At 32.0% G+C, this 12,788-nt stretch overlaps 1 protein-coding gene across 2 annotated transcripts in view; it reads right to left on the minus strand.

The window, feature by feature from the left end:
* Nucleotides 1-1,741: 1,741 nt before the first annotated feature.
* BCHE (butyrylcholinesterase) overlaps nucleotides 1,742-12,788 on the minus strand; it is an 86,276-nt gene continuing 75,229 nt past the window's right edge. For both annotated transcript variants that reach the window (XM_023500833.2, XM_012546611.3), the window contains exon 4: nucleotides 1,742-2,196. In XM_023500833.2, the coding sequence (XP_023356601.1) occupies nucleotides 2,072-2,196 (125 nt within the window). In that variant the 3' untranslated portion in view covers nucleotides 1,742-2,071. The remainder of the gene's footprint in view (nucleotides 2,197-12,788) is intronic.

Here is a 12,788-nt window from a genome sequence, read left to right on the forward strand (position 1 = left end):
AGGTTTTTAAACTACTTCAATCTTGTTTGAAAAGCTTGTTTTTTTTTGAGAATAAGGAAGGAAATATGTATTGCTAAAAATTATTGCTAATCAAATTGATTTTTTTTAAAAAAAAATGCTTTCAATGGGAACAAGATATAGGCACAATTACCTATAGATAATGCATTTTTGTAGAGATATAACTTTCTTTTCATGAGATTTTGTCCTGCTTTATCAGTAATACCCTGTATCTTCTTAAATTCTCAACTTAATTATTATATATGAGAGAAGTAAATTGATTCTACTTTGACTTATTTTATGCAGAAATCATCATTTCTTGACTGAAATCTTAATATTTCCTATTGTAAAAGTATTTTTACTTTAGCATTGCAAGTAGTTCCATAGCTTCTTTCTCTCTGACAGCTAAATATTCCTTTGTTATTTGCATTAGTTTACAATTTCTGCCACATTTTGTATGTGTTTATATGTATATGTGCATATGTACAGCATGTATGTGGAGGGATGATATTAATTCAGAATTGTACATATGTTTATATATATATATATATATGCATATATATGTTGTATGTGTGGGTACAACTTGTATGGGGAAGGAGGGTACTAATGGAAAAGTTATATATCTGTGTATTTATATATTTGCACGTGTGTGTGTGTGTGTGTGTGTGTGTGTGTTTGGGTGAATCCAATCAATCTGCAAAAACACATTAAGTGTTTCTTAGAAGTAGATACTGCTAAGCTCTGGGAATAAACACATAAAAGTGAAACTTCCTATTTGCAAAGAAATTTCATTCTAGTAATTGGAAAACCCACACATTCTACTGGACTCCACCAGATATTCAAGGATCTGGAGGATGACCTCTAGCATATTTGAGAGGGATCTCAGTTATAGAAAAAAAAAAGGCAAGAATCAAGAATTACAAAGGTTCAGAAGGTATGTGTGGTTTGTTGATGTCATTGTTTTAACAATCCACATTGATGAGATTGCAAATCCACCAAAATATGAAGTAAATATAGAAAGCTCCAATTTTAATAACTTATTAAAATCAATAAGCATTATTGTTTATATGAGGATTGTGTATTCCCTTCTCTTAAAGACACTAGAAATTTTGGGAGAAGGTGCTTTTTTTTTGATTGGTTAACATTAAATAAATGACCATATAAATTAATCAGGTAAAGTCATAAGGCTATTATAAAAAGAATGGTACATTTGGATCACAGCTTTGCTAATTTAAAATTCCTGAGAACTTGGATAAATATGTTCATCTTTCTGGATTTCTGTTTTACCCAACTGGTTTTCAGTTCAGCATCTATAAAATGAAGCATTATCCTAAATGATCTTTAATATCCCCTACATCTTTCATCCATTCAAAAACAGATACTTGAATGATAAGACATAACATTTAAAGAGCTAATAAAAAGTTGGTCATGATTGTATATGCCTAGAGTCTTTGCTGTTGGGGAAGCAGAGGTTATTAGATGGAGTTCTGTGGTTTAAATCTGATTGAAAATCCACTGTAAATCTCTCATCAATATAATGAGCCCATAAGTTTTGGGGAGGGCAACTGGCTGCCTAAGGAGGAATAAAGTTACTCAGATGAAAAAGACACCTAGTAACTGTTTCTGTTTCAATCAGTAGTAGGACCAAAACTTAGAAAACTACTTCTCCAACCTAGGCAAGATAGGAAGAAACAGACAAAAATAAAATAAAATAATTAAAATAAAATCAGTGCTTTTTAGCATGATGGAGAATTTGTCAAAAGAATACAAAGATTAAAAAAAAAAAGCTTAAAAGGCTTCTGGGTAAAGGAATTTTATATAGCTAAAGGTTGAAATTTGCCTATAAATTCATAGTCAAGCTTTAATGTTTATGTTTTAGTTTGGCTTGTAGAATGGTTTGTTTCCTGAAATGAAAGGCAAAATACAAAGGAAAAATGGGAAGAATCAATACAGTCCTCTTGGCATTTTGGTTTAGCTATAGAAAAGCTTCCATTTGAGGCTCACAAGTGAGCTACCAGCCCATTTGCCTTGATCCACAGGAAAAGGAACATTGCTAAAAGGCCAGGCCAATTAATTAGAGACCTGCGCACCTCTCCCTCTTCCTTGTGTAATCATTAAATTGATTTCTCCAGTCCATCATATAACTGTTCCAGCGACGGAATCCTGCTTTCCATTCATACTCCACTTCATCAATATTTCCTGTAAAACATGAAATGGGTTGGATTAATGTACATTTGAATTGATAGCTACATTAATTGAAAAATAATTCTGATTACAAATGCTTTTTTCTCGAGGTACAAAGCATGGCAGGTTTTTGTTTTGTTTATTTAGGGTGATTTTTTCTCCTTCCTTTTAAGTTGTCAGTAATTCAACTTTTAAGATCTACATTTTTGCTTTGGAGCTTCTTTCAAAGGAAAAAAATAATCTTCAATAAGAGAAGTTTTACCTTTTAAAAATTTAAAGGAAATATAAAAGGTTTATATTTATGTTTTAAAAATTGAAGTTAAAAATCAGTCTTTTGTAAGAAAAAAAACATTATTCCCAATCCCCACTTTTCCATTATATTTAGCTGCTTTAGGAGAAAAACACATAAATATAACAACTTTATTGTGGGAAGTATATAATTACATTCCTATATGACCAATGAACAAATAAAGTTAAAAGGAAAGCAGTAGTTTCAAGGATGCCTGCTTTTTTATTGGGAATGCATATTTATATGCTCAAATTCTGAAGTCGAATTAAAATAGTAATATTTAAGCATTTTAAAACCTCCACAGAGATTTCCAGTTAATTGGTGCGCGCGCACACACACACACACACACACACACACATAGATATAGATATAGATACATATCAAATTGTCTTTTATATTCCTTCATTCAGTTCCTTCATCAAGCATTTAACATCATCTATCTCGATGACATTTTATGTTGTTTTTTTTCTGCCTCAAAAGATTTTAAATTCATAAAACAAAGCTGTGCTCTGTTTAATGAACCAATAAAGTCACATTTATTTAACACCTATAATGTATGGTATTCATGGTTTTAAACACATAAATGGTTTTATTTATTAAACCTAGCTATTAGAAATCTGGCACAATTTATATTTATTGAAGACAATTTCTGGAACTCTGTGAATGTATATGTGCATTCATGTATATGTATATATATATATATATATATATATATATATATACACATATACCTCAAACGTACACATAACTATGTATGTAGGGATAAGAGACAGTCTCTGCTTTTATACAGGAGGTCTTTTCTTTCCATGTGTATTTTTTTTTTGCTGTATCCATCCATTGTTCTATTTATGTACATATCTATCTATCTATCTATCTGTTAGTCTCTCTGTCTCTCTGTCTATCTATGACAAAAATCCTTTTTGAAACTGGTGAAGCTTATGTACCACTTATCATAAGGATGCTTATAGATGACAAAATAAAATTGAAAGTAATGTAAAGGATATGAATTATATTGTAATAAAGTTACCCCGATATTACAATTTACAGACAAGTGAAGAATTCTTGCTTTAGTCTAATCCTTCCTTTTAAAGATGAGGAAATTCATATTAGTGAAGTTCACTGGTTTGGTCAAATGGGATAGAAGGTATTGAAGTCCAAGTCCTGAGATTTAGCTTTTAGTTTGTTATTTTTTTCTTCTATGAGGCACTGTAATATTTAATTTCTTTCCTTCAGACAAAGAAATATAGATAGATAGAGATAGATAGACAGACAGAGAGACAGACAGACAGATAGATAGATAGTTCTTACCAAAGATTAGTTAGAGCATCATGTTGACTTTTAAGACAAATTTCAATTCAAAAATCATTTTTAACACCTATTAAGCAGCACAGGTCCTTGATTTTATGCCAATAATATACAGTGTAGGGAACTCAGAAGCAACAACAAACTCTCAAAACAAACAAAAGCATAAAACACCTTAATAGAGAAAATAGCTCAAAGGAAAACTAGGGTTTCTGAGCTATATGAACACATGAAGGGGTGAGTTTAAGAAAAATTATTAAGGTGAGAAATGCAATATCACATATAGAAAATGTCTGATTGGCCAGTTATGCTACTGGTGAGTATAAAGTAAGGATGGAATCATAAGGAAAAGTAACATGGAATCGATCTAGGAAGCTAGGCTTCAGAGAGATAATGAATGTTGATAAACACCAAAAAGTCTTGGATTTAATTCCACAGTGAACCACAGAGCTTCAGAAAGAAGAGAATGACATCGTTTATCCTATGCTTTAAGAATATGAATTAGGCACATATTTTCAGGGGAGATTGAAGAGAAGAAACTTAGATGAAGAAAAACCAATTAACAGGCAAGCATAATGGTCCAGATAAGAGATGCTGAGTTTCTTAAACTCCCCACTAAAATCCTATCTCATAGGATTCTTTGCCAATTCCCCCTTATTTTTCCTTCTTTCTTTAAAAATAAGTTCTGTTTATCTGGTATATAGCTCAGTTTTACATGCTTTCTTCTTGTTTTGCCCCATGTGATGACAGCATCTTAAGAATAGGGACTATCTTTTATTTCTTTTGCGTGTGTATACACACACACACACACACGAACATAACTTGTAATATGTATATGCATATATTTACAACTCAGTATATATACATGCATATAACTTGTAAAATACATGTATATACACTTGCAAATGCATATATTCCTCCAAAATGAATAAACATCTGGCTTACTATTTCACTCCATCTCAGTTGTGAATCTCAAGTTTCAAATGTCCTTTAAGTAAAGCTTGTAATTAAATATGTATATACACTTGCAATTCATGTTTGTATTGTAGATCTATGCACACATACATGGATGTTTATGGACATCTGTTATTTTTGTTGCTGTTTGTCCTTCATTTACAGAAAGGACCATGACACCAGGGAGGTGCTTTAAATGAGGAAACGCAGTGCAAGGTCACCCTCCTCACTTTCTCCTCCTGAGTTGTTTGGATTCAGTGGACAGATATACATCAAGATGACTGGACATGGCTCTGGAGGTACTGGGAGATCTTGACTTTTTAAGTTATGGTTTTTAGTAGGTCTCAGTTTACCTAAGTATATATGAGGTAGTGTGGTATATTAGAGGGGCAACTTCATTAGGACTTAGGATTTAAGTCCTACCTCAGATACGTCTTGATTGTGTGATCTTGGGTGAGTTACTTAAACTTGGTAATGTATTCAACTTTATGAGTCTGCAAGTTAATAGGATAATTCCAGACTTTATGGACAGAAGAACTTTTCTTTTCTAACAATACCAGTGGAATCAGAGATCTAGTACTCATTTATCTATGTATATATGTATCTATGCATGTAGCTATCTGTAGAAACTGCTCAAGATGTCGATACTAAGGTTTTATTTTTTTAATATTTAGCTAGTAATCTCTGTATAAAAGAGAAAGAGACAGAGACAGAGACACAGAGGCACAGAGACATACACAAAGAAAAAGAACAATATACTTAAGCAGGAAACGAAAGTATTAACATTTCAAATAAATCCTAGATCATCAAGCACCTCCTTAAAATGTGATTGGGAATGAATGAATGCATGGATTAAAATACTTTTAAAAAATCCTCAGGATTTAAGCACTGGAGATATAAATTCCACAATATCCAAAAGGAGGCACTTATTATCTTCAAGCAGATTACATTCTAATAGAGGGAAATAACACATTAAGAAGAGTAAAGATGGGAATGTTGGTCTGGGGAGTAGCAGTGATGGTGAAAAATTTAATTATCATTTAAAGAGGATAAATATTATAAATAAAGATAATTCTGACTTACATTTCTGGTATATTCTTCATAAAGTAATTGATGGTCAATTATATATAGATGTATCTCTATGACTAGAACATTTATCTCTCTGAATCTATATCCTAAATCCTACTCATCCCTTCCAATGGAAGTAAATTCCTTTTGGACCAATATTGTTTTTAGAGGATGGGGGAAAAGAATATGATAAACAATTCCATAGTGACTACTGTGTGCCAGGCAATATCCTGAATTCTTTTCCAAAAATTATCTGATTTTATCCTTACAATAATTTTTGGAGATAGGCTTTTGTCATTATCCCAGTTTAATAGTTGAATAAATTGAGGTAAATGGGGGTTAAATGAATTGCCAAGGATTACACAGCTAGTATTTGAGATTACATTTGAACTCAGGTTTCCTGACTCCAGACCAAAAGCTCGATTCACTGTAGCACCCAGCTGCCTCTAGGTTTGTCTTTGTATCTCAAGCACTGAGCACAATGCCTTGTTTATGGTAAGTTCTTAATAATTGCTGATTTGATTATACAGAATGAAATGAAAATGCTTGTGAAAATTTTGGACAATTCTGAATGTTTTCAAAGACCTTAACATTAGTTTACCTCCCTCATCAAATTATGGGGAAAGAATAGAAATACTAAATAGAGAAATCTTCCTGTTGCATTTGTATGGTCCTGAGATGAGTAGTGGAGAATTTTCTTCAAATAATATTCTTTGGAAAATCTTTTCCATGAATCAGAAATGTCAGAAAGATTATTAGGTTAACCATAATCAAATTATACTTAAATTAGAGTATATTGTTTTGAAGCTGGTATAGTTTAAATGATAAATCATTTTTATATTTAATAAGTATTTATTTTTGGTGAATTTAAAACAAGTATTCAATGTTATGTGAACTGTGTAGAAATATTGAAGGGTTGTTATATGACAAACTTTCAAAAGAAGAAATTAGTCTGTACTTTATTAGATAGTTTGTTCTTTTAAAGTGGTCAGAAAAATGCATACATTCCTCCAAAATGAATAAACATCTGGCTTACTGTTCCACTTTGACTACCTCACTTGTGAATCTCAAGTTTCAAATGTCCTTTAAGTAAAGCCTGAAATTAAAGCCTTGAAAAGAATAAAATCATTTGCCTCTTTGTCAATGAGAAACAATTTGAGGATTTGGACCATGACTAGTATTATTTAGAGAGAAGGCACCTGGTTATGAATTCCTTTCCTTGACTTGATTATAGTTTAACAATCACAGTTGCTAATGCAATGATGCCTGATTAGCAGTTCAGGCAAGTGTTACATTTCCTCCTGGATGGCTCATATTCAGATGTTTATGAGCTCTAGTGCTTTGAAAGTAGTCATGCCCAAATGTTTTATAAACCCGAGTTCTTCCTTTATCTATAAACCTCCATCAAGAAGCCATTGATCTGTATAATGAATTATTTAGCACTGAAATGCCAGCCAATAAAGAAAGCAAAGGAAGAAAACACACAAGAGGACAATCAGAACTTTCTAAGTTGCAATAAATGGAGACAGAAAAATAAGGAAGTATTAAGGACTGAATTTATACACACACACACACACACACACACACACACACACACATATATATATATATATATATAATGTTATGTTATACAGATGCAAAGTATTGTGAAATAGTGGATAAAGAACCAGGAAGGCCCAGATTCCAGTCCTACTTCTGAAAGTATAGATATAAATATGTAATGAATAGTACATGCATATATACATGGCACCATGCAAGTAGTTCACATATGCATGGCACATACATGTATTTCATATATGCATGTCAATGTGCCATACCATACATACATGACACATACATTTTATATGAATGTCATATTGTGTAGCTATATCTATCAATCTATCTACCATCTATCTATCTCTACTAACTGTGTTAATCTGAGTAAGTTACTTAAATTTTAGGTATTATAAAGTAAAATTCTTAGGTCATACATTGTAGAAAAGGTGACAATCTGCTTTGGAAGAGGAAATTTTGTTTTGTTTTTATTTTTGTCTGATAACACAGAGAAGTACCTCTTGAAATATAGAAAAGATGTCAAGCGTGTGGTCCAATGATTAAGTTCAAAAATGTCCTTAGTGCTCATAAACTAGATTAAAAAATGAAAATGGGAAATATTTAACAAAATAAATAAAATCCAATACAGCATATAGTTTTCTGAGATGTTGTGGGGTGGATAGATCATTATCTTAGTTTAGTAGATCTGTTTGTATTTGTGTTTGACAGCACTAATATATGCATAGGGAAAAGTGTTTAACCTTTTTCCTTAGAAGCAGTTTTGACCAGAGGGTAGAAAAACTATGGTCTTTGCAGACCTTAGGTGGATGGCACCAAAAATATAAATAAATAAATAAAAATAAAAAACCAAAAAACAGGGGAAAATAATCATAAGCGTTGCTTGTTTCACAGTTTTAGCTTGGTCTTTCTGACATCACTGTAACAGATTCCCCTTGGATCTTTTCTATTTTTGAGAAGTTTTGAGGATAAGGATGGATAAGAGATAACTGATATATTTAGAAATGGTTGATTTAATGTCCTTATTTAACTGTTAATGTTAAACATGTTAACCCACTGGGGATATTTTCTCCACATAGGCATTAGAAGAGATTATGATTTAGTCCAATTTACTTAGAAATGTGAATCCTAAAAGCATTTTTTTTTCTTTCAAAGACCTCAATAACATACTTGAATAAAATAAAGGTGTACTACTCCAGTCTATTAATTAAACTCTTTGGGGCAAGAGATATCACATGAGTGCTGCACATAGGTAACTTATTTTGCATTGGCAAGAATGCGATCAGAGCAAAACCTGTGCTGGTCACTGGAACAATTTTGTCAGCATACAGACTAGAAGGGACTGAAATCATCAAATGATGGAAGTTCAAAACAATATTGGAAAGATTCACCTTTTTTGAGGTTTCTTCAACCTCCACGATCTGGTCCTATTTACTTAGCTTGGTTGTAGTCCTGCCAAGGTCCACATTTTCTAAGTAAATTAATTTCAGCACCTAACTCACATGAGTGTTGTGACGCTTCATTGAGATGAGATAATATTTGTAAAACATTTTATTCCATACCACTCCTTCCTTTATTATATGTAAAGACATCTGGAGAAATTAAAATTCTAGTTATTTCTCTGATCTTTCTGTTCTGGCCTCTAATAAATATTAAGGTATCGGGTGCTGTCTGCCTTTGGGTTTTCACCATTTCACTGTCTTTTATGCACAAAATCTCCATAGGAAAAGCTCTCTAAATATCACTGCTAATTTCTGAATTGGCAGATCCAAGTGTCTTTTCTCAGGCTTTACCCCTCACAGCTCTAATAATTCTCTGTTTTTATCTTTAATCTAAATCTCTGCTCACCTCCTCCCTTTCACATAACATGCTCTCCTTTCAGTCCCCCACTTCAGATATTGTCTTAAACATTTCCACACAAAATGTCTGAAAATACAAACTACTTAGTATCTCCAAAATCATATACATTGTTTCATTCCCCCCCCCCAAAAGCAAAACAAACCTGTCACCATTCTTTACCTATTTATTTCAATCCATATCATATTTCTTAGGTTCAAAACTCATATTCTTGGATGAAGTTGACTTGACTAGAGACATAGAGCTCCAATCATGGAGACATGAGTTGAAATCTTATCTTCTATAGTTACTTAGTGGCAAGATTCTAGGAAAGTCACAGAACCATTCTTAACTTCAATTTCTTTATGTGTATGATGCTGATATTATCTGTGGTATCTTGATGCTGTGGTACCTGACTCATAGGAGTATAATAAAAATAAGGCTAAACTGAAATAACATCTACAAAGCACTTTCTTAGCCATAAAGATCTATATAAAATACTTGATGTATTTGATGATGTTTGCCCCATTGCCAGGATAGATATCTATTTCTCTGTGGAAGAAGATAATAGACATGTAATGAGTACTGCATATCCACTAGCCAGTTGTTCAAATATAAAAGCAAAGGGCAGAAATCAGTTATGAACTGTAGGAAGGAGAGGAAAATAATACATGAGACTACTGGGAGTTTTCCTAAAGGATTCAAATTTCTCTGTTTGAAATCAGTTTCCCATATTGTGAATCAAGTTCTCTTACTGGAACTTAACCAGTAATCAGGAGTTTGGCAATAAGGATTTGGTGGATCATGATTTTTAAAAATGATTCTGTCAATGAATATGTTTGCATTATTACACAAAAATAATAGAACAATAAATGTGTTAATTTTATTTATTGGGAGATATTTCAACTACTTACAAAAATTATAAACACAGCAAGCAATTTCCACATAATAGTGATTTACTTAATTTTATTTCATTAACATCTCCTTTGAAAATAACACTTCAAAAATTTTGAATGGGTTTGTGGTTAAAATATATATGGAAGTTGATTTAAGAGAAATTTAAATAGCATGAATTTACCTAGTTAAAGCAAATTCTGTCATCCCTTGAAAGTTACATACATACTACCAAATTTTAAATTGCAGAAATATCTAAGCTGAATGAACAAATCACTTCCTGACTCTAAAGTTTCTTAAACATTGAAAGGAGATTGTATTTCAGAATAGATTGGATAGTTGAGAAAGTTGAGATACATATTACCTTTAAACATTTGGCTTGTAGATCATCTTTCCTTCCTTTGACAGATGTGAATCTCAAAGTATCAGTGTCTATTTACAGCTGACAATTTTCCAACAGTAGATTTATTTGTTTTTTAGGCTATTGCTGGCGAATGCAAGCTTCTGACTTGCTATTTTACTATGATCAGTCGAACCAGCAACATCTGATTTGAGATAGGGATATTTAGGGCAAACAGATGTCAAATTAGTATTTGATCATTGTACTTATTGCAATCATTTTCTAGTCCTAAAGAATGATCATAGATAAAGATATGGAAAGGACCTGAAAAGTCATATAGTTCAACCTCTCATCCTATAGGCTCTTAAGAGAATGAAAATTAACTGACCAAGTTCAAAGATAGAGTAATTAGTAGGTATTGAATTCAAGACCCTCTGATTTTCAAGCTCACGCTTCCAATCAAACCATCATTAATATAATTAATATGAAAGAGCAATTGATGTCAGGTAACACAGAACTAGACAGAGAGTTTAAGAGTGAAGTAAGGGATAAGTGCAGAGATAGCAGAGGTCTTGAAGTCATCAGAAAACCTTGAACTTATCTATTTCAGATAAATCACTTTCCTCAAATCTCTCATTTCCTTCCAACTAGAAATAATACAAATTTAGAGTTGAAAGGAAAAAGAATCTCTTTATTCTTTTCCATCAAATTCACAAAAATCTTTTACAAAATTCCTGAATGATCATAGAATCTCAGGATCACAGGGTTGAAAGGCAGCTCAGAGACTAAACTGACCTGAAAAAAACTCTGCGTTTTACATGTAACACACATGCACACATGCATACAAATATGTTATTAAAATGTTTTTATATTCTGGAAGGAGAGACAGTAACCTACTTGTTTACCTATTGTAAACCTGTTGCTTACTCTTCACTATTTGTAACATTTGCAGATAAAGGTTAAGATGAAAAATATGGTTCAAATATCTGTATCTCAGATTCTCTTCATAAATTCTGAAGGCATAGCATACATTTGTACTTTTACTTTTTAACCTTTACTTCTTTTGTCACAACTAAGGGATAGAGCTCTTGACAGTCTAATATTCTTCTAAATTAGTTGAATTACATTATTTTCTATTTTCTAGTCATACACAATGAATTGAGAATAATCAGTTTTCATTACATAAAGACATGCCTTTACTAAGCATTCATAAAAGACCATTACATATTTAAGAAATGGGAATTTTCTTACTTTATAATTAACTAGCTGATATTCTTTGTATTTATTATTTTTGTATTTATTCTGTTTAAACACACACACATATATATATATATATATACTGCTTCTTTGGGTTTTCTGCTCCTATTGGATTATAAACTCAGGATTAAAGATTTTTATTTATTTATTGTATTTGTATTCCCAGTTATTAGGTCAATGTTTGGAACACTGTAGGTATTTGATAAAATATGTTTTGATTGATTGATATATGTCTATCTCTATATCTGTCTGAATCTATCATCTATCAATCACTCTCTCACTCACGTATCTGTGTTTGGATCTCTGTAATATAAGGGTTGATTCAGTACAAGTGGTTGGTTAGTGATGCAATAAATGTCTCTACATCTCTTGGCAGGTTCAGTGCCTTTCCTCATTGTCATTCACGCCCAGAGGACACACCAGGCAGGCCTGTTCTGCCAAGAGATGCGGCAGCCCGTCTATTGATATCTATTATGTCACAGAACATTTGGTAACATTCAGTACACTTGTATATCAGAGACACTGCCCCACCAGATGGAGTATACAAATATAATTTTCATGAGTAATGCATGATGATTAAAAAGCATATTAAGCAATAGCATGTTATTCTGAAATGTCCACATTTTGCCTGAAACTGACCCAAATTTATTTTTTTAAATAACCTACCACATTTGTGAAATCATTCACATAGGCCATGATAATAGATTGTGAGATAAAAAAGATGATTAAGCCAAAGGTTGAAATTGAGGGAGAACATTATTGCAGGAAGAAAACAGATTCCAGAAATATTTTTTATTTCGTGGGAATGTTGATGAGAGAAGACTTATATGGTACAAACAGCTGGGTGAAAATCAATCAGATGGTAATATTGATAGAAAACTTACAATTGTCAAAGAGCAATAAAGCAAAATTTTATTAATTTGATAAAGAGAATAGGGAACTTTTTTTATTAATCATGGACGTGTGCCTTAAAACAACAGCAACAACAATAAAATCTAACCAACCAACCAACAAAAATGTTATTGTATTAAGCATCATGGCATTGATTTAGTTAATTAAACACCAGATAATTCATATGGTACAAAAGAAGTTCTCTACTTATATCTACCTCTGAAC

The sequence above is a fragment of the Sarcophilus harrisii genome, chromosome 3, assembly GCF_902635505.1.
Source record: "Sarcophilus harrisii chromosome 3, mSarHar1.11, whole genome shotgun sequence".
Classification (NCBI taxonomy): Eukaryota; Metazoa; Chordata; class Mammalia; order Dasyuromorphia; family Dasyuridae; genus Sarcophilus; species Sarcophilus harrisii.